This window comes from Rattus rattus, chromosome 8 (genome assembly GCF_011064425.1).
Source record: "Rattus rattus isolate New Zealand chromosome 8, Rrattus_CSIRO_v1, whole genome shotgun sequence".
Lineage (NCBI taxonomy): Eukaryota > Metazoa > Chordata > Mammalia > Rodentia > Muridae > Rattus > Rattus rattus.
Window position 1 is genome coordinate 92,180,983 of NC_046161.1, and position 26,709 is coordinate 92,207,691.

The window sequence follows — 26,709 nt, forward strand, 5'->3', positions numbered from 1 at the left end:
CTCTTCTCCATTTCCATCCCTGCAGTTCTTTCAGACAGGAACAATTATAGGTCAGAGTTCTGACTGTGGTATAGCAACCCCATCCCTCACTTGATGCCCTGTCTTTCTGCTGGAGGTGAGCTCTACAAGTTCCCTCTCCCCATTGTAGGTCATTTCATCTAGGGCCCCCCTCTTTGAGTCCTGAGAGTCTCTCACCTCCTAAATTTAATGACTTTGTTAGGGATCCTCTCTGCTGCGATAGGGATTTAGCTCAGTAGACTGCAGTATTCTGCTAATGAATAGATGATAGTATTTCTAAAACTCTTCTTTCTATAGAGTTTGGCTCCATTTTAAGTAGTTTGCTACTTGGCCGTTTTCCTAAATGCTCTCTTTTCTCGGTGATATAGAAAAGCATATGTGAAATATTGGTTGGATAAATAAATGATTTTCCCTTAATAGAAGATTATTTTTGTGGGATCATTCTATAATTATAAACAGAACAAGTGAACATACTATTTTCTACCTGTTAAAATAGATTATAAATTTAACATACTACTGAGGCATATGGACAGTATTTCATGGTCGGACATAATTTCTAAATATTTGATAAAAGTTTTAATTCGTAAGTCACTTAACTTTTATTGCAGTTTTTATTAAATCAGACTAGGCAATTGGTCTTTCTAATTTTATGTTTAAGTATGAAATATGTTGAATAAGTTAGCCTGAGTAATTCTGTTCTTCATATAGTCTTAATTGTTTTTTTAACTCTTGAACACTGGAGATGATTGTTTCATTCTTTTTTTCTTTGTATTTTTAAAGCAAGGGGAAGTCAGACTGAAGTGTTTGAAAGCTCTACAAAGCCTGTATACCAATAGAGAATTATTCCCCAAATTGGAGCTGTTTACTAATCGATTCAAGGTAAGTGTCAAAATGATGAGCTTACATTTTTATTTCTGAATCTGTTACCTTTCATAATAATTTCCAGGTCTATCCATTTTCTTGCAAATTTTATTTCACTTTTCTTTTTAGCTGAATAAAGTTATATTTTGTATATATACCACACTTTCGTAGTCTATTAGTTGATAGACATCTAGACTAATTGTATTTTCTTGCCACTGTGAGTGGCAAGAAACTATGGATTATAAGAATTTCAGTGATAAGACAGAGTCTTTTGTAGAAGTGGCTGAGAATGGAATTAATGTTTCGTGTTAGTTATATTTTTAACGTTGAGACCCTCCCCATACTGATTTCTATAATGTCTACCACAGAATATATTTGTATAATTATGGATAAGGTTCTTTATCCCTACATTCTTATCAACACCATTTTCTTTCTGGGTGATGGTTATTTTGACTGGGATGAGGCTAGATTACAAAGTAATTTTTAAATTTTCCTGATTGCTAAGAATGTTAATACTTTTAAAAATATTTGTTGTTCTCTCGTATTTCTTATTTTGATAGTTTTTCGTTTAATTCATTAGCTTATTTGTTGATGGGCTGTTCTGGAGTTTCGGTTTTAACTTTTATAGTTCTTTATATCTTCTGGATACTAACTCCTTTTGTAAAGTATAGCTGTCAATGATTTTCTTCCAGTTTGGATGTTGTTTTCCTTTAATATGAAAGAGGTTTTTAATTTCAGATAGTCAAACTTAGCAATGTTTTTGACTGCTTGCTGTGCTGCTTCAGAAAGTTCTTGCCTATGTCTATATTGTGAAGTGTTCCCCCTCAATAATGTTAATGTTTAAGGCTTTAAAACCTCTAATCCATTGGAATTAATTTTGATGGTAGAAAAGGAGATGAAGATCTAGGTTCATACTTCTGCAAGCAGATACCTTGTATTGCCAACACCATTTGTTAAATAGACTGTGTTTTGAGTTTTGTTTTATTTTGTTTTCTAGTGTGTATTATTAACAACATAAAAAGTTAAAAAAGTTTGCATGTATTTGTTTCTGAGGCCTTTGATCCACACATCTGGTTTTCTGTCCCAATATCTTGCTGTTTTTGCCATTATCACTATATGTACTTCAAAGGTCGGTATTGTGCTGTCTCCATAGTGTTCTCCCTGCTATGAATTATGATCCCTATAACAGTAATCCTACCAACTAGAACCATGGAATGTGGTGTTTCTCAACCTGTGACGCGGGACTCCTTTTGGATCAAACAATCCGTTGACATGAGTTGCCAAAGACTATCAAAAAACACAGATATTTGCAATAAGATTTATAAGAGTAGCAAAATTACAGTGATGAAGTAGTAGTGAAATAATTTTATGATTGGAGACCCCACAACATGAGGAACTGTGAGAAAGGGTCACAGCATTAGGAAAGTCTGCAGTTTATTTCTATGGTGCCTTGAAATTTCACTTTTTGAATTCTTCAACTTAATTGTTTAGGATTGATTATCCTTGATTGTGGGCTGGGTCTACATGCCATGACACAAGTGTAGAAGTGAAAAGACAATTCTTTAGACTTGGGTATTTTTCCTCCCAACTTTACATGGGTCTCAATGATCAAACTCAGGCTGCTAAGCTTCTGAAACGAGTGCTGTTGACCATTGAACTGTGCCTCTAATCCTTTTTGAGGTTATTGTGAATGTAATTATTTTTCCCCTAATTATTCTTCAGCAAATTACTTGTTGGTGTAAGAAAAAGATAGTGGATGTTATGCTGATTTTGTATCCTGAAATTTTACTGAATTTATCAGTGTTTTCTGGTACATCTATAGGATGTTGAGTATAACATCAGATCATCCCCAAATAGGGATATTTGATTTGTCTTGATGCTTTAACTTCAAACTCAATTCCAGATACGAGTGAAGAACACCCTATCTTTTTTTATTATTTTAGAGAAAATGCTATTTCTCTAGCAAGTGTAAATATTTGGCTATATATTTATTTTATTCTTCTGCGATATGTCCTATCTAATATCTTTAGGACTTTTGTCGTGAAAACATATTGAAATAACTTTTGTTATGAAAACAGATGCTTTTTCTTTTTCTATGGTGATGTTACTGTGATTTCTTTTATATGTTTTAAGTCTGTCCTGTGGTATATTATAGTCATTGGAGAGCATACATTAAACCAGCCTTGCATCCCTTGGATGAAACCATTTGTGTTATAGGGTATTAATATGTCTTTTAGTTTGATTGAAACATATTTTTGTTTTTTGTTTTTTTTATCTTTTTATAGTTTTAGTGTCAGTAATCCTAGCTTAGTAGAATGAGTATGGCTAATATCTTTTTCTGTTTCATGCCACATAGTGTGAATCATCAGCATTAGATCTTTATAAGTTTCATAAAATTCAACTCTGAATTCATCACTCCTGAGCTTTTGTTTGTGGAGATTTTTTTTCTATTGTTGCTTCAGTCTTACTGCTTATAATAAGTCTATGTATCTCTAATTTGGATTATTATATGAATTTAGAATTTTAACCAACCTTTTTCTTACTTTTCAGCTTTTCGAACTAAGTATTCAAAGTGATTAATAAATATGTACATTGGTAAATATGTACATTGGAGTCTGTTTGAGCATCTTCCTCTTAATCTATAGTTTTATTGATTAGGTCTTCTTTTAGTTCTTTTGGCTAGGGTTCAATCAATCTGGTTAATCATTTTAAAGGACATATTTGTTTAGTTCCACCTATCCTTTTAGAATTCTATTTCATTATTTTTTTTCCTCTAATGATTTCTGTGTACTAGTTTGTGTTTGGTTCTTTTTCTGGAACCTGAAGATCTATTGACTTGTATTGCTGGCCTATATATTGGAGATTTCTGCTTTTTAACATTTGAGCTGTAAGCTTTTTCTTAGGATTGCTTTGGCTCTGTCTCAGAGAATGTTCTGAAAGGTCAAGCTATGGTTTTTATGTTAGTCTAGTAATTTTCTAATTCCTCCATTATTTCTAATAATCCATTGTTCATTCAAATGTCTGTCATCCATTCGTCTAATATTCGTGTTGTTTTTGAGGGTTCTCCCGTGAATGTCTGTTTTTTTTTCTGCTATGATATAATTATATTTTATAGATTACTTCAACTTTTTATGTATTTGTTAAGCCTTTCCTTTTGGCTTAAAATTCTTTGGTGGGGAGAGGAAGCTTCTAGACAGGGCTTTTCTTTGTAGCTCTTGCTGTCCTGGAACTGTTCTGTAGAAGAGGTTGGCCTCTAACTGAGCTGCCTGCCTCCTGAGTGCTGATATTAAAGGTGTGTGACAGCACCACCTGCCTGGCTACAATTTTCTAAAAGGTTCTATGCACCATAGGAAAGAACCCCATCCCTCTACCTGTTTGGAATATTATAAATGTGTTAAATGTTGATAATTGATCTATGATAGAGCTTAATTCTGACATTTCTTTCCTAATCTTCATTTTGGAAGACCGCTTTTAAGTATGAGTTTAGTATTGAGTATTCTGCCAATGTGATATCAGGACCCATTGGACTTTTATGATGACTAGTGTTTGTCAAATTGTTATCTCCAAGTTTGGCTCATAGATGATTATAATAGTTACTTCTCGATGATTTATTTCCCCTTAGTTTATACCTTCTAAATAGTTTCTGTGTGCAGTCTATAAGCTTTTTCAAAATAATGATATAAATTGAATCCTGTATCTTACTCCAGACACTTCATCTCCATCTTTTTCATTGTTTCAGTGCTATCACCCATCCCAGGAATTTGTGTTCTTCCACTTGCTCTTAGGTGTTGATGCTTTCTGCTGGTTTTTTTGTTTTGTTTTGTTTTGTTTTTGTTTTTGTTTTCTTTTATTGGATACTTTCTTTACTTACATTTCAAATGTTATCCCCTTTCTTGGTTTCCCCTCCAGAAACCTCCTATCCCATTCCCTTACCCTCTGCCTCCTTGAGGGTGTTACTCACCTATCTACCCAATCCCTCTCATCTCCTGTCCTGGCATCCCCTACACTGGGGCCTCGAGCCTCCATGGGACCAATGGCTTGTTTTCCCATTGGTGTCCAACAAGGCCATCCTCTGCTACATATGCAGCTGGAGCCATGGGTCTGTCCATGTGTACTCCTTGGTTGGTGGTTTAGTCCCTGGGAGCTCTGGGGTGTCTGATTGGTTGATATTGTTCTTCCTATGGGGTTACAAATACAGAGGTGAATGCTCACAGCTAAACATTGGACTGAGAACAGGGTCCCCAATGAAGGAGTTAGAAAAAACACCGAGTTAACTGAGGGGGGTCTGCTGTGTTTCAGTTTAGTACTTGTTCCTTCATTTGCTCAGTTTGAGTTTAGTTCTTTTCAATATCTGAGTTCCCTTCCTCAGTTTTTCTTTTCTGTTTCTAAATTTTTCTTCCAAGTAACTGACTGTCTTGTTTATTTTGATAATGTTCTTTTCTTAGTCCTAAATTGATTTCTTCTGTTTAGTTTTCTCTGTGATCATTAATCCTTTTTAAATGTAGTACTTTGATATTGCTGTGAGTTTTTTGCTTTTATGTTATTTTTGCTTTGGTTCATTGATAGGTTGTATGTTAGTGAGTGTCATAGTGAGAATCTTAGTGTTTTCGGTTTTTGTAATCTGCTATTTTTAATTTCTCCCTTTTTCCCAGTAGTTTGGTTTCATGTGAATTCTCCTGTCAGACTGTCTTTGCTTGGATTTATATTCAGGGCAGGAGTCCTCCAAGAGTCAGCTATTGGAACAAATAAATGCTTACCAACATTCTCTGTGTTAGCCATAAGAGATACTTAGTTCATTTGTGTCCCAGAAGGTTCAGGGATTACAGTATGAGGGTTGGAGACACATAGAATAAGGGCTTTTGATTACTTGTTTGTTTGCTAAGGGAGCCAATTTTAAGGAATGATGTGAAAATTTGAGAGGGGGACAATTAATCAATCTCTCTCTCTCTCTCTCTCTCTGTGTGTGTGTGTGTGTGTGTGTGTGTGTGTGTGTGTTGTGTGTGTTTTAAGGGGTGGGATGGGGACACCCAAGAAAAGACTCAGCAAGTAGAAATCGTAGCTGCCAAGCCTGAGGGCCTTAGATTTCACCAGAACTCACATGGTTGAAGAAGAGAAACATTGATTGACCTTTGTGTGCATGCAGTCAAATGCACAAAAAAACAAATAAATGCAATTTTAATGATAAAAATGAAAATGTACCCTGTATTAATATTTTTTCCTGCTTAGAAGATACAGTCTTACTTAACTGAGTGTTCGCTCCTTTTTTTTTAAATTTTTATTTATTGATTGATTGATTGATATTGTATCTAAAACTGTAGGTAGAGAATAATGAGTGGGCTATTACTTTAAATAATTCAAACATGTTAAGTATGCCTATGCAATGAGGATTTTTATGGCTAAAATTCACTTCTTCCCTAATTTTCCTGGACTGTCCTTTGGTAATAAGTGTATAGGACTTTCCATATTTGAGGCTCTGAGGGAAAAATGGAGGGCCTAGTCACTTGTATTCACCTTTTTTCCATTAGTCCACATATTAATTCAAGTTCTTCCCTTAAACTTTGTGTGCTGAGGGATAGCTTATCCTCACTGTAGGGGCTGTAGACCTACTGAATCTACCTCAGGTTGAAACTACCTTACCTACTTGTACTGCTGTTGCCAGTCAGTGGTGCTTAAAGGTCTGGTTAGGGACTCCTGGCACTGCCACAGTAGCAGCGTGCTTCAGGTTCTGCTGCATTCTTCTGTGGTCCCCTCTCTTTAGGATAGCACTGGAGGTGCTGGTGCCGAGGCTTGCAGATGTCTACTTTTCAGACTCCTTTATTTTTGCGGTGCTTGTCCAAAACTTGGGCTCCATGCTCTTTTCTGGTTACACCAAATTTAAACTTCCATCTGCGTTTTCAGAGGAGGAGATGCCTGTCTCTGGCTGCATAGTCAGTGCTCAGATCTTTGTGCTGTTGGCGTCACCAACTGTTGCCTTTACAGAGAAAATCCCACCTGGTCTTTTTCTGATTTTGATCATTCTTTCTTATGTTTCCGAATTGGTAGCTTTTTCTCTTACCTCTCTTCAGTTTAGTCTCAAACACGTGGCTTCCAATCCACCATTTTTTTAGGAAGCTCTTAGGAAACTGATGATAAATACCGTCCTTCATAGCGCATGTACCCTGTAGGAGTTCTTACTTGTGGCTTCAAAGGAATGTTATTACTTAAAATGAGAATTTCTCTGTGGAAAGAGTTTTGAAATGTTTTTAATTGAAAGTTTACTTAACATAGTGTTTGGGAAATGCCAGTTGATGACAAACATTTTCACCGCCCTGGATTCGAAGAGGTGGTTAGACCTCTGTAGGTTCTCTAAGTCAGTCTGGTCTACATAGTGATCTCCAGGCTAGCCAGGGCTACATAGAAAGTTTCTGTCCAAAACAAGCAAAAATTCCATACCTCACTTATGTAAGATTTCAAGAATAAAGTTTGCCAAATAAGGCATGGTTATATATGCCTTTAATCCCGGCACGAGGGGAATAGGCAAATGCATCTCTACAAGTTTTAGGCCATAGTGAGACTATGTTTAAAAAAGGAAAGAATGATAACTTTCTTATCTTTCTTGACATTGCATATATGCCTTCGAATACTTTAAGCCTTTCTTGACTCATTTATATTTAAGGTTGACTTGTTTATAACTTCTTTCAGGATCGCATTGTATCAATGACTCTTGACAAAGAATATGATGTTGCTGTGGAAGCCATTCGGTTGGTTACTCTGATACTTCAGTAAGTATAGTGTCCGGTAACAGTTTCATCTTTCCATTTTAATTTCTTCTCAGGATTAGTTCTTTAATTACTACTTCACACAAAGGTTCTGCTTTTACTTTTTAAGGTTCTGCTTATAACCAAATATATTTTGGGTATTTTGAAACATGGTCTCGCACTGAAGCCCAGGCTTGGAACTTAGTGTAGCATAGTCTAGTCTCAAATCAGAAAAATCTCCCTGCCTCAAATTCCAGAGTTCTGGGATTATAGATAGGAGTTGTTTTTCATTTAAGTGATGCCTGTTTTCTCCATATAATAGCTAGTTTGTGCAGTCTAGAAAAAGTATCTGTGAAGTGTCATAATTTGCTATTTAAAATAAAAACTCAAGGCTTTAAAACAAGGAGGTTTTCAAAAAGATCTTCTATGAATGTAGAAGTGAAAGAAATAAGACAACTATTATCAATTTTTAAAAGTTTTAAGTGGATCGACAAATGATTTTATATGTTTACTGAGCTAAAAAATTCCCTTAGATAATGTGTTTTCTGTCAAAATTGTTTTAAAAAAACTCACTGCATTATGATACCACATCTGCCCCGGGTATCTGTTCAAATGCCAAATTTTGCTTGGGTTCCTTTTTCTATGTCCTTACAGCTATGTTTTTTGTTTGTTTGATTTTTTTTTAATCATTGTAGCTTTCTAATATATTATTTGTTATACTTGAGACTTCCTGTCTTACTAGATGATTCTCTCCTCTTTGACTTTTAAAACCCTTACTTACCTAGTTCTCATATTTTTTCTTAAAATATACATGTCAAATGCCTCAAACTTTGATGTGATTTTAAATGTAAGAACTATACAGTGTCTTCCTTTAATCTAGTTGTGGAGTGGTTGTCATCTCTGTGAGTCCCATGTCAGCCAGGGATACATTGTAAGACTTTTTTAAAAAGCAAAAAAAAAAAAACAAACCCTCCATTCTATCAAAATTTATAATGTTATAAAAGAATAAAATATTTATTTTATGTAAATTTTTTTCATTTCTGTATGCAAATATCCCTTAGGTGTGTTTTATATGGAAGGTTTACATATGTGTATATGAGCACAGTGGTGTGTATTTTTTTACATAGGCTAATTATTAAATACAATATGGTTTCATTGTCATTATTAGCATTTAGTGTTATCTACTTATTATAAAGTAAAGAAACCTTTAATTTAAGTCTTCTTATATGTACAACATTTAGAATTCCTAAACATCTGATACTTTCTTGATCCTATTGCTTTTACCATGCAGATTATTAGACTATTCTGGACAAATAATTTAAACTTTTTAACTTTATAATTGTCATTTTCTTGTCTTGTGTGATTTCATAGCCAAGACTTCCTGCTCTATTAATACTATCCTTGATAGCAGATATTGTTTTGTTATGAAAGGCATTTGAAATATTTGTACCTTTGTTATTAATTTGTAAACTAGTTTTTGGATGGATTTGTTTTATTTTTACTTGTGATGTTAGGAATTTAACCCAGGGCCTGGTGCTCCCTATACAAGTACTAGGTCCTGAAGCTTCATGCTCAAAATATAGTTTGTTACATAGTGAAAATTTCTGTTTATTTTGAATGCTTTTGAACTCTTCAGTAGCCTGAATTAAGTAAATATATTTATCTAATATAAACACCTTTTCCTTCCTTTTATAAATTATATTTGAATCTCGTATATTTTGTTTTGCTTAAATATTACAAATTAGAGTGGTTTCATTTGGGCTTACATTTGTGTGTTCATGAATAAATTTGACACACTTTTTAAACTGATGTCATTTTTAATTAATAATTACAAACAAAAAATGTGGGACTGGTAATGTAACTCATTGACAGAGTGCTTTCCTACCATTCACATAGCCTTGAGTTTTACCTCCATTACCACAAAAGAATAATATAAATAATGTTCATATTAATGGAATCAAATGTCAGTGTCTGTGACATCATATATGCACCTACCTGGTTGTGTCTGGGAAATGGTGTTTCCTTAAAGTAATTACCAAAAGTGTAAAAAAATTACACTAAGTCCTCTTCTACATAGATACCTCAGGGTCAAGGCAGAAAAGGTCTAAGTACTCCAGAGTTATTGATTCTCTGTACACTGTCCATTTGTGGCTCTACGTTAATTACCATCTACCACAAGAAGAAGCTTCTCTGATGAGATTTAAATGAGTCACTGATCTAGGGTTATAGCAATATGTAATTAGTGATCATTTTATTGCTTTGTTCATTTATTAGAATAATAATAGGTTTTCCTCTTGGGTCCATAACCTCTGTATTCTCAGGTTCATGACCTCATTAACAATGTTCATGGAGCATGCCTTAAATTGCTTTTGTTCTTTTTAAGTGGTTGGTTACCTCCATAAGATTTGCACCACTCTTGCAGGCAGGTTGTCATATCTTACAGACTTTATAGCTAGATTAGATTGGTTATTTCTCTCCTGTAATATGTATAGGACACGTTGAACACTAGCCAATAGTGAATTTTCAAGTTGAATACAAGCTCGGTTACTTCATATTTTCTGCCACAAATAATGTGATGTCATTGGCACTTCCTTACAGTGTTTTTAAGGTCTCTTTAGACAACTTAGACAGATGTGACCTGTTCCTGATATTGTGTATTTTATTTAATAGCATATGTTGTCTTGTTGGGATGTTGCTCTTCTAAAGTATATCATTGAGTTTCCTTTTCATAATTTTTTAGAGTTTCATATATATGTAATTGTGTTGTGGTAACATTTGCCACCTGTCATCTCCTCTTTGATCTGAGCCTCCTCTCCTCAGTGTTCTATGGCTTCAGTAGTTACCCAGCTGAAGGAGATGGCACTGCTGCAGCCAACTGAGGTTTTCATTACTTTTGAAAATGTTTTATTCTTTTTTCATTCTCTTCTATTTTTTTTCTTCATAAACAACACAAGAGGTTTGTCCATCTTACTATTTTCAGTGATGTACTGTCTTTTGGCTCACTTATCTCATGCCTGTCAGTTAATAAGTTTAACGAAATGAATTTACTTTTAAAGACATTGTTTACAAAAATATGGTGGAACAAGCAGTCATTTATGAACATTCGTTCATGAGTACTTTGATTCCCTTTATGTTTTCTAGTTTTATTATATCCTATTATATATATTTATCACCTACAGGTAGTTTATTTAAAAAACAGTATTCCTTTGTATTTTATTCTATTATCTCAGAACATGTTCTGAATATTCTAGGCAATGTTGAGTATGTTTTTATAAACAATGTGATTGGAGGAGCAGCATGTTAGCTCAACAAATAAACGTGCTTTCTGCCAAGCCTGGGATCTAATGAGTTTGATCCCAGGAACTTTCATCGTAGAAAGGAAAAGCCAACTCACACAAATTGTCCTCTAACTCCCTCTAACGTGCACATTTATTCTTCACTCTCACAAGGAAAATAAATCAATATAACAAAATTGAGAACAATAATTTTCAAGATACTTTTCCTAGCATGGACAAGGCCTGTACTCAATCCACTGTTGTAGAAAAATAAATAAGCATTTATATTCATATTCATATATATATATATACACACACACACACATTTTCATTCATTACTTTGAATTTATTTACAGTACCCAGTATCTATACTATATATTACTATTTTACCTTTTTCATGTTTATTCTTTAAATTACGTGTATATATGTATGTATGTCCCTGTGTGTACCTACAGAAGCCAAAGTCATTGAATATCCTAGAACTGGAGTTATAGGTGTTTGTAAACCACTCAACCCAGGTCCTTCAGTTCCAAAAGCAGTACCTGCTCATAACTACTGAGCCTTCTCTTGGGCCTTCTTTACCTTTTTTAAGAGCAATATATTAGTCTCTAGTCATAGATGTTGACTTTCCTTTCTTTCATATATTGGTATGCTTCATGGTGTATTGATAGATGTCTTTATGTTCAGATTGGTATTATTGTGTACCATTTTCCTAATCATTTATGAAATTTTCTTTCCTTTTAAATACTTTTTTTTTAATATACTAAGCTAATTCTATTTTGTCAAGAATGTTTTCAAACTATCTAAGAACTTGTTTGGCTGGAGAAAAACGTGTTCTTTTTATAGCAAACTTAGAAAATAGGTTGCCCAATTTCAGTAATCTCTTAAGTTTTATTTTCCTGAATTTTTATTGAAATAGAAAGAATAGAACTATCTGATGTGTTCCAGATACAATGTTCCCTCTCTCTGTGTCTTAACCTAAGTCATGGATTACATCTGTTCTTCTATACATTACTCAGATATCTCTCTCTGTTCTAGGGATTTGTGATTACAGATATCTCAGAGAAGCCTGTGCATCATTGTTTCTTCTGCCTTCTCACTTAGGCCTGACTTTCAGGTTTTCTGTGTTGGATCTACTTGGTTTTTCAGACAATTTTATTGGACAATGTCTTTTGGAACTATTCATGTTGGCTCATTAGTAAATATCCCATACATGGCTTATAGGAAACCAAGAGCTTCTACATGGAGGAGGTCTCCTCACTTGCCTTTTTTCTCTGCTTTCGTGGGCTCCGCCATGCAGTCTTTTTTCTTTTAGCACTCTTTATGCTCTTGCTGTGTACCAGGTCATGAAAATAATCTCAAGACATATTTATAAAGTTTTCACAGTTTTCTGAGACTTGATGTGTCTTACTATCTTTATAAATACCTCATGATGGGGCAAGAGAGAGGACTCAGCAAGTTAAGAGCACTAACTGCTCTTTAAAAAGATGCAATTTCAATTCTACATGGCAACCCACAACTGTCTATAGCTCCAGTTCCAGGAAACATAGGAGACTCTTTTTCATGTTCACCAGGCTCAGATACTGTACACAGACATACAGACAAAGCACCTATACCCATAACAAAAATTCAAGAATCTATAAAAGTTTCATTATATTACAGTTTCTAACACTGTTCCATTTAAAAAATAAAATCACATGTCCTAATGCAATTTCACAGTCTCCTAATTTTATCTAGTTTAGTATCTTACTTGATAATGAGGTAAGAATCAAAATCTAGCTTACCGGTCTCTTATAGAATGTGCATGAAACGACCTGGCTTTACTTTTCTTGGCACATAGGATTACTGGTAACCCTTCCCACATCAGGTAAAATCACATTTTATATCCCATTATAAACTCCTTTAAATATTTTTGTGCCATCTGTCAGCTCTGCTACTGTTTTGTTTTGTTTTTGTTTTTTCTCCCAACAAAGTATGACAGTGTGGCTCAGCCTGACCTCAAACTCCCTCTCTTCTTTCTCAGCCTCTGGAATTACAGCCATAATTCTACATTTAGTGCAATATTTCCTCGTATTTATGAGTTTGTATTTCTGAGACAGAAGTTTAAATCGGGGTATTTTTCCTGAGTATTTTTCCCCATTACACTGATAATACATACTTTGTTTCAGGATCCTGAGCCTGTGAGCTGGACGGTTACAGTTGTCCTAACTTACTAACTCCTGTTGGCAGTCCTGAAATTTGTCTGTCTCGATTGAAGTCTTCTAACTCTGGGGATATGGAATGTATAGATATATAAAGTTGGTTCTTTTATACCTAGTATTTCTTCTAATGTCTGTTAGGAATAAGATTGGTCACTGCTTACATTATCCTACCTGCCTTACCATAATGGAACTAGCATTATTGGTTGTGATAGGGAGAATATTTAAATAACTATAGTTTATCTGCCATTTTTGCCATTTATGGCTTTCAGACAAGGCTATAGTTTCTTCCTGGAATTGACTCAACTGCAGTCCTTTGGTGATAAGAGCGTTCTAATTATATTTACTAGATTCTTGAAGTTCTTGGGTAAAAGACATCTGCATTTGAGAATCTATGAAATAAACTTGTAAAACTATATGTTGCCAGGGACCTATGCAGCTCAATAATTAAGTATTCAAACTAGCTGTAGTAATATTAATCATTTAAAAGTATACTAATAAGCAGGAAATGGATGTTTCATTTTGGCACAAAAGGGCTTAAAATACATTTTGATCACAGAATTATGAGTAAAGGAATGTAATAATAGAAAAATTATGTTAGTAAAGGAATGGCTGGAACTAAAAAGATGCTTCTGCTTGTATAGAGGTTTACCTCCCCAAACTTGATGACTTGGATTGAATCCCAGGGACCAACATGGTGGGAGAAAAGAACCAACTTTCAAATGTTGTTCTTTGACCAAATGAGAGCTATGCCTATCATATAAACAAACAAATGAACAAATAAATAAACATGCAGACAGACAGACAAATGTAATACTTAAGCGAATTGGGTGTATTTAGTGGGAAATTGACGTTACAACTAGATGATAAAATACTATTTCATTGATATGGTTCTGGGAAAATTAGTAACCTAGTGTCATTAGTTGTTTGAAACAAGGACAAATGTGTTCCTTAAGTATATTTAAAGATGAAACGCCTTGTGCTCCTTTAAAGAGCTTGCATACTTACTCTAGTATATATTTCTAAGGTATGGACTGTCATTATAAGTGGATGTTTCACATGGAAAAACTGGGAAATGTTTCTTTAAGCTGGATTTTCTAAATTTCATATAGTGAATACATTTACAATTAAGGTGAAATACTACTTTTAATGTAGAGGAAACAAGTAAAATGGGTGTGTCTTCAGCTTTTATAATCACTTTGCATAAATTAAATTAGGGATTACATAAATAAAATGTTTCTGTGGTTCTGATGTAACTTTACATTTTCAGTGGAAGTGAAGAAGCTCTTTCCAATGAAGACTGTGAAAATGTCTACCATTTGGTGTACTCAGCACATCGCCCTGTTGCTGTGGCAGCTGGAGAGTTTCTGCACAAAAAGTGAGTCTGTTACCTTGTAACATGGACAACTCTTGTATGTGGCTTTGTGTTAAGTTAGTAGAAAAGTACTGAAAAGGTAGATCTCAGTGGTTAAAAGCACTTGCTAATAATGTTCGGGTAGTGGAAGAGGGTAATATCCGTGACTGAACATAGGACTTAAAATGTTCTCTTCATTGTATTGATGCTCTGAAACTTTGTAGACTATTTCCTATATTTTCCTATATTATGGTTCATTATCTGGGAGACTGGTGAGACATGTGTCATATTCCTCTTCTGTGAAATATGAAATGTGTTTCTTAGATGGGTATGAGAATAGACTTTTAAAACTCACAAAAGTCTTTTTTATTGAATATTTTTTATTTACATTTCAAATGTTATTCCTTTTCCTGGTTTCTCATCCAGAAGCCCCTATCCCCTTCTCCCCCTTTCTTCTATGAGGGTGTTCCCCCTCCCCAACCACCCTCCTTCCCGCCTCCCCACCCTGATATTCCTCTACACTAGGAGGTCCAGCCTTGGCAGGACCAAGAGCTTTTCCTCCCATTGGTGCCCAACAAGGCCATCCTCTGCTACATATGCAGCTGGAGCCATTGGTCTGTCCACGTGTACTCTTTGGGTAGTGATTTAGTCCCTGGGACTCGTTGGTTGGTATTGTTGTTCTTATAGGGTTGCAAACCCCTTCAGCTCCTTCAATCCTTTCTCTAACTCCTCCAATGGGGATCCCGTTCTCAGTTCAAAGGTTGGCTGCAAGCATTCACTTCTGTATTTGTCATGCTCTGGCAGAGATTCTCAGGAGACAGCTATACCAGGTTCCTGTCAGCATGCACTTCTTGGCATTAGCAATATTGTCTGGGTTTGGTGGCTGTATGTATATGGGCTGGATTCCCAGGTGGGGCAGTCTCTGAATGGCCATTCCTCAGTCTCTGCTCCAAACTTTGTCTCCATATCTTCTCCTATGAATATTTTTGTTCCCCCTTTTAAGAAGAACTGAAGCATCTGCACATTGGTCGTATCCCCTTGCATCTGACTCCCATATTTTCATGTTTTCTTTCCATTCTTTTCTTTGGGATCATTATTATAATCAGTATGATGTTGTGATTCTGAAGGTTTTATATACATAACTACAGTTATTTTATTAAGTTCTTTTTAAATTTTGGCTGACTGTAGCACTTAACTAGAGTTAATAAATATAAGCTACTATAAAATTGACTTTTATTATGGATCATTATAAATGTTGTATAATTTAGTAGATTAATTTATCTTACTGTATACATTCTTGTTCTTGTTTATGTCTTTTGCTTTGTTTTCATTTTGGGGTTTTGTTTTTTTTTTTTTTCCAGACTTAGTGACTTCAGTTGGGGGTGGGCGGGAAACAAAAGGTTCATTACATGTGATTATACAAAAGTTTTTTATCTTAAAAATATTTTGTAAATAAAAGCTAGGTACTAGTACATGCTGGTAGTGAAAGCAGATAGGAAGAGTGTAAGGTTTTCAGGCTTGACTCCATGGCCTCTCACACATGCCAGGCAAGCATTCTACTGCTAAGCTCTACCCAGCCTCATAGACATGATTTTTAAAGTCGTATTGAACTTGCCAGTTACTCTGACACCTTGACTACATTTTTCTTGGGATGTTGTATATGCCACAGAGTATTTGTCTTCCCTTTCTACGATATAGTTAGTCTGTATTGTCTATCCAACTCCTCAGAAGGTTTTGTGAATTTAGAAAGAATTTATTGCTTTTCTAGCTTCACCGAGAAAATAAAGGACGTGTGTGTGTGTGTGTGTGTGTGCGCGCGCTATAACATCTATTATATATAACATACACATAATATATAATTAATATATAATCTATCATATTTGATATGATTGATATATAATTTATTAAATATATACATATATAAAACCATAAGCTGTAGAACTTGAGTTAAAGATGGAACACTTATTTTATCTATATTATATGGCTGAATTTTAAATGTTTGCTAGAAATTTTAATGAGAAATTTTAACATAAAAATCCCAAATAGTTAGCCTCCACTGTGTCTTGGGTTTTTGTTAATATACAATCTAAATAAATGTCCTTACACTCACAGAGAAGTGTAGTCCTAGCCTTCCACCAAGGAAACTTCTCTTTGCAACAGATGAAGACCATTACCAAAACTCTCAACCAATCAAAATAGAGAGCCCAATCTCCATGAATACATCTAGCAATTTCTGTGTAAATTTTGAAAGCTTTGTTTTAAATTAATTCTCTCAAATTCCTCACACTTCAGTAACTTCATCTTTAGTGACTTCTTTTAGAATTCTTCTACCATTTAATATAGTAGATCTTAAAATCGTAATAAGTAAGCTGTGCTATCCATGAAATTTTCATGAATAAATTTTGTTTTGCTCTTCTAGTCCCAACTTAGGAGGGTGAGACAAGGAGAGAATTGCTTCAATGCAGGAATAGAAGACTACCCTAGGACACATGGCAAGACGCCATTTCAAAAAAAAAGTACATAGGACATGAACATAGACATGAGTATATAAACATTACATAGTTGTTAATTGTCATCAAATTAGTAAGCTCTAAAGTATTTAATCTCATCCAGAGTTTTTATTTTTAAGACTATATTTATTATTTAATAATTAATTATATGATACTGTAATCTCTTCTTTTCCTCCAAACCTCATGTAACTCTTTCTTGCTTTCTTTCAAAGTCATAGCTTCTTTTTTCATTAGTTTTTAAGTGCATATATGTATATGTGTATTTAGCAACACACACACACACCCCACACACACCCTACACATATAATGAGTTCAACCCAAATAATGTTACTAATGTATGTTTTCAGGGTTGACCTGTTCATCTCTGAAAAAGACTACTTCTCCCACTCTCAGAATTCCTTAGTTGCTTGTCATTCTTTGTACAGGGCTAAGGCTTTGTGTCCTTTGTTCTACCCATTCTGGCTTTTCTATTATTGTTGTACTGTTCAGCTCATGTTTAGGCAGTCATGTTGGTGAGACATAAGTGTAGATTCTGACATTAATAGGAAACACAGACCTTGATCCTCTGGCTCTTAAAATCTTTTCACCCCGTTTTACAATATTCTCTTAACCTTAGATGCTAGATGTATTCATGGAGATTGAGCTCTCTATTTTGATTGGTTCAGGTGGTTTCCAGTTCTGAACTCTTGGTCTGAAGTGTATTGTGTTTTCAGCAAGTGGAACTTACCTTACATCTCTTGGTAGCAACCAGGGGCAATATTAATAACCTGTATATTTTAGCAGTCTTTCGAACAACAACAACCAAAAAGGTGTGGTGGGGAGGGGTGTCTTTCATGCTTAGTATTAGGAAATTTTTTTTTTTAGGTATCCTTTGATTTTTGGAGGGAGTGCTGTAAAAAATTTTATTTAAACTATAAATACATTTATTCACAAACTTAAGTATGTTTCGTGGTTTTTGTTATTGTTTGTTAAGAGTTGATAATATAATTTCTTTTAACCTTTTTCAGACATCCCTACTGTTTCTTTACCCTTCTCCCTCTTTGTTTTATAATTATCTCCTTCCCCTCTGCCTTATTAGACCTTCCCCTCCTTTTCTTATTTTCCTAACAGATCACTTGTACCCTTCTATTCCCCACTTTTTATTTTTCTATTACTCCCCTATCCACTACCCCAACACTGGATCCTTTCTACTTCCCTGGTTTCTGTAGATAATACCATCACATCTGAAAATTTGTAGCTTGGAGCCTCCAATGAGAGCAAACTTGAGACATTCGTCTTTCTGGGTTCTGGTTTACCTCACTCAACATGATCTTTTGTAGTTTACCATATATTTACCTTCAAGGTTCATGACTTCATTTTTCTTTATATTTGAATAGTATTACATAGTATATATGTACCACATTTTCGTCATCCATTCATCAGTTGGGGGACATTTAGGCTGTTTTATTTTTGTAAGTAGAGTAGCAATGGCCAATCCAGTATCTGGAATATGATGGAGCCCTTTGGACATATGCCAAGAAGTAGTATAGCTGTGCCAAATGCTAGATTTATACTTAACAGCTTTTTGAGAATTCTCCAAACCAGTATCCATAGTTTGCAATCCCTTTAACAGTGAATGAAGGTTTACATTTATTTCTCCACATTGGTCATTTGTATACTGTCTCTGTGCCCTCTGGTTAGTCTGGCTAAGGGTTTATCTATCTTGTTGATTTTCTCAAAGAACCAGCTCCTGGTTTTGTTGATTCTTTGTATAGTTTTCTTTATTTCTACTTGGTTTATTTCAGCCCTCAGTGATTATTTCCTGCCATCTGCTCCCCTTGGGTATATTTGCTTTCAGATGTTCTGTTAAGTTGCTAGTGTATGCTCTCTCCAGTTTCTTTTGGAGGCACTCAGGGCTATAAGTTTCCCTCTTAGCACTGCTTTCATGGTGTCCTGTAAGTTTGGGTATATTGTGCCTTCATTTTCAATAAATGCTAAAACGTCTTTAATTTCCTTCTTTCTTCCCTGACCAAGTTATCCTTGAGAGTTGTTCACTTCCATGTGTGTGTGGGCTTTCTGGTTTTGTTGTTAGTGAAGACCAGCCTTAGTCTGTGATGACCTGATAGGATGTCTGGGATTATTTCAGTCTTCATGTATCTGTTGAGGCCTGTTTCTTGACTGATTATATGGTCAGTTTTGGAGAAGGTCCCATGAGGTGCTGAGAAGAAGATACATTCTTTTGTTTTAGGATGAAACTCTTGATTGGTGAAAGTTGGCTTTGTATCGTGCAACATTGGTCTCTAATATATAGTATCAAACACCTCAAGTGGGAATACTTTAACGTTTTTTCCCTTCTCTTGCCTTATTACTTTAGGTAGTATTCTGAACACAGTATTGAAAGGGAGTGAGGGTAGTGAGTATCCCTGTGTAGTTCCTGACTTCCCTGGGATTACTTCAACCGTTTCTCCATTTAGGATGATGTGGATTGTGTATGTATAGCTTTTATTTTTTTTGTAACATGTTCCCTCTAGCACTAATTTTCTAGAACTTTACTTCAAATGCATGTTTGATCTTACCAAAGACTTTTATGAATATATTGACATAATAATGTGATTTTTTTTTGTCTTTAAGTCAATTTCTGTGGTTTATTAAATGTATTAATTTGTATCTGTTAAACATTCCCAGCACAGCAGGGATAAAGCCATATATAATCTTTTTTATGTATTTCTGTATTTTTTTTTCTTTCTTCGGAGCTGGGGACCGAACCCAGGGCCTTGTGGTTGCTAAGCAAGCACTCTACCACTGAGCTAAATCCCCAACCCGTATTTCTGTATTTTGTTTGCAAGTATTTTATTGAGCATTTTTGTATCTATATTCAGCAATCTATATTTTGTATCTAATTCAAACAATTGGCCTGTGTTTTTCTTTGTTATTCTAGTGTCTTTACCTGATTTTGATATTAGAGTGATACTAACTTCATAGAAAGAAGCTATCCACCCTCTCTTTTTCATTCTTTCATTTCTTCTTCTTCCTTTCCTCCTCCTAGATGAAAGAGGATTGACTCTGAGTCTTTGAGGGTCTGATAGAGTGCTGCTGTGAGTCTGTCTGGTAGTGTGCTGCTGTGAGTCTGTCTGGTAGAGTGCTGCTGTGAGTCTGTCTGGTAGAGTACTGCTGTGAGTCTATTCTGGCCTGTGCTGTTGTCAGTGGGACCTTTTTATTACGTCGTGGTTTTAGGTTGTCGACTTCCTGGTTTAGTTTTTGGAGGTTTGGCTGAATGTACTTTTTTTTTTTTTTTTTTTTTTTTTTTTTTTTAAGTTTTCAAACGTAATAAACTCTTAAGTTTTAACATAGTCCCATATAATTTTATGAATTCTTTGATGTCTGTTGGAATATTTTTCTGTCTATTTCTGATTCTTTTCATTTTGGTTTTGTCCTTTATTTATTTATTTTTTATTTAGTTGGGCCAAGAATTGTCAATCTTACTAACCTTCAAAAACATCCAGCTGATAGATTCATTGATTTTCTTGTTAAATTTGTTTCTTTTTCATTGATTTCTGCTCTGTTTTATCATCACCAGCATCATCATTTTATTTCTCCCCAGTAATTTAATTTTGTGTATGCTGTCAATTCTGATGTTTCTTTGTTTAGTTTTTGTCTAGATGACCTACCTTTCTATTGAGAAAAGTGGGGTGTTGAAATCATGTAACATTTACCGATTCATTTTATTTTATTTTTTTCCATGTAGAGAGGTTTAATGAGAGTAGAAGACTAGAGGAATAAAGACCAGCCATGAGCATGTGGAGGGGAGGGGAGGGATGGGAAGAGAAGGGACAAAGGAGAAGTGGGCAAAAGAGCAGAGAAGAGCAAAGAGCACAAATTCATTTTTTATCTGTGCCTTTAAATCCAGTAGTACTTGTTTATAAAACTGATGCCCTGAAATTCGGTTCATATATGTTTAAGATAGTAATGTTTTTGTTAACTGTTCCCTTAATTAGAATGAATGAAAAGTCCTCTTCTAGATTTAATTTGGTCTTATTTTGTTCGATATTAAGAACCTGACACCTGCTTGCTTTCTGGTTTCATTTGATTGAAATACTTTTGTCCATTATTTTATACTAAAAAGATTTCCTTTCTTTTAAGCTACGATGTGTTTCTTGTAGATAGGAGAATTTCTTTCTTGATTGATTAAGCCTTGGTTTTTTGTTTGGAGAGTTTAGGCCATTAATATGTAAAGATAATGTAATATGTGGAAATTGTCATCATATTGTTGGTTTTGGGGGGGATAGTGGTGTTTTCTTTGTAGTGTTGTGTTTAAGTATTTATGGCTTTGTATTTTTTCCCCACAGTTTCTCTCCTATACTCATTACTCTATTCAGAAGTATTGCTTTCTGTATTTTCCATAGATTTGCTTTGTCAGATATAATTTGATGTAGGCTGTTTTTGTTCATAAGACAATATCCTTTGCCTTACAGAAGTTTGCAATTTTATGGGGTCTCATTCTTCAATTCTTGATCTTAGAGCCTAAGACATTGGTGTTCTTCTGTTCAGGAAAACTTCCCCTGTGCCCATGTGTTTGAGGCTCTTCCCCACTTTCTCTTCTGTTAGTTTGAGTGTATCTGGTTTTATGTGGAGGCCCTTGATCCACTTGAACTTGACCTTTGTACAAGGCTATAAGAATGGATTGATTTGCATTCTTCTACATGCTGACCTCCAGTTGAACCAACACCATTTGTTGAAAATGCTTTCTTTTTTCCACTGGATGGTTTTAGTTCCTTTGTCAAAGATCAAGTGGCTATAGGTGTGTGGGTTCATTTCTGGGTCTTAATTCTATTCCATTCATATACCTGCCTGTCTCTGTACCAATACCATACAGTTTTTATCACTATTGCTCTATGATACTGCTTGGTGTCTGAAATGGTGATTTCCCCCAGAAGTTCTTACATTGTTGAGAATAGTTTTAGCTATCCTGGGGTTTTTGTTATTCCAAATGAATTTACAAATTGCTCTTTGCAACTCTATGAAGAATTGAGTTGGAATTTTGATGGAGATTGCATTGAATCTGTAGATTGCTTTCAACAAGATGGACATTTTTACTATATTAATCCTGCCAATCCATGAACATGGGAGATCTTTCCATCTTCTGAGATCTTCGATTTCTTTCTTCAGAGACTTGAAATTCTTGTCACACAGATCTTTCACTTGCTTGGTTGGGGTCACTTAAGTGTGCTATCATATCATCTGCAAATAGTGATACTTTGACTTCTTCCTTTCCAATTCTATCCCTTTGACCTCCTTTCGCTGTCTGACTGCTCTGGCTAGGACTTCAAGAACTATATTGAATAGGTAGGGAGAGAGTAGGCAGCCTTGTCTAGTCTCTGATCTTAGTGGGATTGCTTCAAGTGTCTCTCCATTTAGTTTGATGTTGGCTACTGATTTGATGTATATTGCATTTACTATGTTTAGGTATGGGCCTTGAGCTCCTGATCTTTCCAAGACTTTTAACACAAAGGGGTGTTGAATTTTGTCAGATGCTTTCTCAGCATCTGCCGAGATGATCAAGTGATTTTTTTTCTTTGTTTCTTTTTTTTTTAACTCCTTCCAAAGTTTTGTTTTGTTTTGTTTATCTTTATTAACTTGAGTATTTCTTATTTACATTTCGGTTGTTATTCCCCTTCCCTGTTAACATTCCCTAACCCCTCCCCCTACCCTTCTATATGAGATTCCCCTTCCCATCCTCCTCCGATTACCGCCCTCCCCCCAACAATCATGTTCACTGGGGGTTCAGTCTTGGCAGGACCAAGGGCTTCCCCTTCCACTGGTGCTCTTACTATGCTATTCATTGCTACCTATGAGGTCAGAGTCCAGGGTCAGTCCATGCATAGTCTTTGGGTAGTGGCTTAGTCCCTGGAAGCTCTGGTTGCTTGGCATTGTTGTTCATATGGGGTCTCAAGCCCCTTCAAGCTCTTTCAGTCCTTTCTTCTTTGAGTTTCTTTAACTGCTTTTTTTTTTAATAAACCAAAAGGAATTTATTTACTAAATGTCTTATTTCAACAACAGTTACAGCCAAGAAACAAGGTATCAAGCAATAATGAACGAAGAGACTCCACTAATTGTGTTTAAGCTATTATGCCCAGAGTAGCTTCTCTTGCTAGCTAGAAAGATGTCTGTCTGAGTCCTCCACTTGCACAAGGGCATCATTTAACCAATGGGGGCTGTGTGAGCAGCACAGACATGTGTGGGTTCAGCTGAGTCACAGGTTTCTTGGCTTTTTCTCTTCCCTTGTTTAGTTTTTTACTTTTCTCCTTCTCTGTTGACTCCTTCCTCTTTTTCTCCTCCACTATCAGCTCCTTTCTCAGCTTCCTCTTCTTTATTGTCAGCTCCTTCCTTTCCTTCTTTGTCCTGAACACTGACAGAAACTGCTTTGTTATAGCCTTCCCGGTCCCGAGCAATTTCAATGGCAAAAAATTGAATCCTGCGTGCAAAGATAGTGTTCTCTTCAGTGTAGCCCTGAGAACAATCCAGTCGCAGCAAAGTACCATAGTTGTAATCTTCTACGATCCCTTCGAATTTTAAACAGAATGGCCTCCACTTCTCTTTAGCTGATTCTGATTTGAGTTCTTCTGGGTCCAATACATCTACCCTGAGTGTCTCAAAATTTTCCCGGAACTCAGAGTAGATTTGGTCATCCACCTTGGTGAGTTTCAGAAAATGTGGGTCAACTGATGAAATCAGTTTATGATAGACTTCAGCATGCTGCATTGCTCGAATGGCCCAAGCCATTTCAATATCAGGGTCGTTGCCATATGACTCAGGAGGGTAAGAAAGAGCATGGGCGATGGACAACGCTTCCCCAGAAACCGGCTCTTCGCTTTCGCTGGCAGCATCCATGTTGCCACTAGGTAAGTGCGGCTTTCCCTTCCCGGAAGTGACCTCTTTTACTGCTTTTTAACACCATTGTAGTTTGATGAATTTTGTGATTCTTCTTGTATATATTCTGTCCTGCAGTTCATCTAAGAAAGTCTCATTTGGAAATGTATTTATGGAGATAGTAGGTTTTGGAGAAAGATACTGGTTTACTCTTTTATATTGTTGGTATTTTGAGGATAAGTTCTATACATGTGATCTTTTAGTCCTTAGCCTGCTATGGACAGATCAGATGGGACAGAAGAGAGGCTTTGAGGACAGACTGGGACTAGAGGTTAGAAATGGCATGGTTGGAATGAAGTCAGGTGGACAGGGAGGATTTGGCTGGTGTTTGAGGATGTGCTTCCTAGTCTAAGTTTCAGAGTAAAGGGATAGTATGGCTGTGTAGAAATGTTGGCAGGGGCTTGTGGGTTGGAGTACAGCTAGGGAGGCTCCTGGCAGAAGCCTAGATATGGTTTATAGTGCAGGCAAGAAAGGCAAAACTAGACTGGAGCACTGGATATGGGACCTGAACTAGATAGGAGTAATTGAGAAAGCATGGGATTGGGGAGGTCATGGAGACTAGCCTTGGGAAAAGTCTCAAAAGTCCTCAGAAACCATGTAAATTCCAGCTTTTCTTCTCAGAACCTTATGTGGAATAAATGTGATTACTTATATTTAAATAGCATGTGTTATTGCTGGTCTCTATTTTCTTATTTTCCTATAAAATACATTAGGTGATATATCTAGTCTATTTCCATCCACTAGAGCAATGATTCTCAACCTTCCTAATGCTGCAACCCTTTAATAGGGTTTCTCATTTTATGGTGGCCCTTAGTCATAAAAATTATTTTCATTGCTACTTCATAACTGTAATTTTGATACAGATATCATGATGTGAATATCTGATACATAGAATATCCATTATGCAGTTTCTGTGAAAAAGTTATTCCACCCTCAGAGGGGCCTAGAACCACAGGTTGAGAACCACTGCACTAGAGTCCTTAGAACATGGGTCCTCCTAAGAAACACTTTCACATTCACTGCTATATCCTTTGGGCTTGGAGCAGTCCCTAAACATAAGGGAGCTTTGTTTTATTGGCTATTCTTGTTGTTGTATTGCATTTTGATTTTGTTTGGTTGGTTTCGTTTTTCATTTCTTAAGACAAGGTTTCTCTGTGTAGCCCTGGCTATCCTGAGACTTCCTCTGTACATTAGGCTCAAACTTGTATATCTGCCTTCCCCTGCCTCCTCAGTTGCTAGGATTAAATGTGTACTCCACTACTGGCAGGCAGATTTGTTTTATTAGAATAAATGCATATAACAATTTTTAAATATTCATTTGTTTCTTAGCCATATTTAAAAGTTTTGTTATTGAAAAAAATTATTTTAAATGGTAGGACAGAATACTGTCTTCTGAATGATAACCATAAGAGAACACTAAAGGGGTAATGATTCAAATGTAGCTTTTTGGTTATCGTTTAACGTTTCTCTAAATGTATTTATGGCTGAAATGCATATGTAGGAGACTAATTTGATCTGAATTTAAAATTACATACTCCAGCATCAATTATAAGATAATAGAGATGCTTATTTTTTATAAATATTTCAAAATTGACTTTCCATTACTGAAAACATTTCCTCATGTTGAACTGTCTAAGATATTTTATATCTGACTTTTTTTAAACCAATAGTAGTGTCATTTAATAACCAGTCATGGTAGCATATGAATGAAAGCTCTATACTAGAAAAATTGAGTCTGAAAATCAAGAATTCAAATGCAGGCTGGCCTCCACCTTGTGGTCCTCCTGTCTCTTCCTCCTTCAGCAAATCCTACTGGCATGCACCACCACAACCAGCAGAATAGAATTGAAGACCCTGTAATGAACCCACACACCTATGGACACGTGATGTTTGACAAAGGAGTTTAAACCAGTGGAAAAAAGAGTATTTTCATTAAATGGTGCTGGTTCAAATGGCAGTCAGCATGTAGAAGAATGCAGATCGATCCATTCTGATAGCCTTGTACAAAGCTCAAGTCCTAGTGGATTTAGGACCGCCACATAAAACCAGATACACTAAAACGAATAGAAGAGAAAGTGGATAAGAACCTCAAACACATGGGCACAGGGGAAATTTTCCTGAACAGAACACCAGTGTGTTATGCTCTAAGATCAAGAATTGACAAATGGGGGCTGGAGAGATGGCTCGGGGGTTAAGAGCACTGACTGCTCTTCCAGAGGTCCTGAGTTCAAATCACAGCAACCACATAGTGGCTCATAACCATCTGTAATGAGATCCGATGCCCTCTTGTGGTGTGTCTAAGACAGCTACGGTGTATTTATATATAATAAATAAATCTTTAAAAAAAAAAAAAAGAATTGACAAATGGGACCCCATAAAGTTGCAGAGCTTCTGTAAGGCAAAGGATACTGTCAATAGGACAAAACGGCAGCCAACAGATTGGGAAAAGACCTTTACCACATTCAATAGAGGGATAATATCCAATATATACAAAAAACTCAAGAAGTTAAACTCCAGAGAACCAAATAGCCCTATTTAAAAAATGGGTTACAGAGCTAAACAGATAATTCTCAACTGTAGAATACCGAATGGCTGGGAAGCACCTAAAGAAATGTTAACACATCTTAGTCATCAGGAAAATGCAAGTCAGCACAACCCTGAGTTTCCCTCTCACACCAGTCAGAATGACTAAGATGAAAAACTCAGGTGACAGCAGATGCTGGTGAGGATGAGGGAAAGAGGAGCACTCCTCCATTGCTGGTGGGAGTACAAGCTGGTACAACCACTGTGGAAATCAGTCTGGTGGTACCTCCTGGGCATATACCCAAAAGATGCTCCAACATGTAAGAA

The 26,709-nt window shown here is 35.7% G+C and overlaps 2 protein-coding genes across 4 annotated transcripts in view; one reads left to right on the plus strand and one right to left on the minus strand.

Moving 5' to 3' along the window:
- The window catches only part of Stag1 (stromal antigen 1), a 371,976-nt gene that overhangs the window by 228,655 nt on the left and 116,612 nt on the right, over nucleotides 1–26,709 (plus strand). For all 3 annotated transcript variants that reach the window (XM_032910192.1, XM_032910191.1, XM_032910190.1), the window contains 3 exons: nucleotides 799–897; nucleotides 7,561–7,640; nucleotides 14,360–14,467. In XM_032910192.1, coding sequence (XP_032766083.1) covers nucleotides 799–897; nucleotides 7,561–7,640; nucleotides 14,360–14,467 — 287 coding nt within the window. The remainder of the gene's footprint in view (nucleotides 1–798; nucleotides 898–7,560; nucleotides 7,641–14,359; nucleotides 14,468–26,709) is intronic.
- On the minus strand, nucleotides 22,948–23,861 carry LOC116907228 (protein PBDC1-like). The gene has a single exon (XM_032910193.1). It carries the CDS (start codon nucleotides 23,818–23,820, stop codon nucleotides 23,224–23,226), a length of 597 nt encoding a protein of 198 aa, XP_032766084.1. The 5' UTR covers nucleotides 23,821–23,861; the 3' UTR covers nucleotides 22,948–23,223.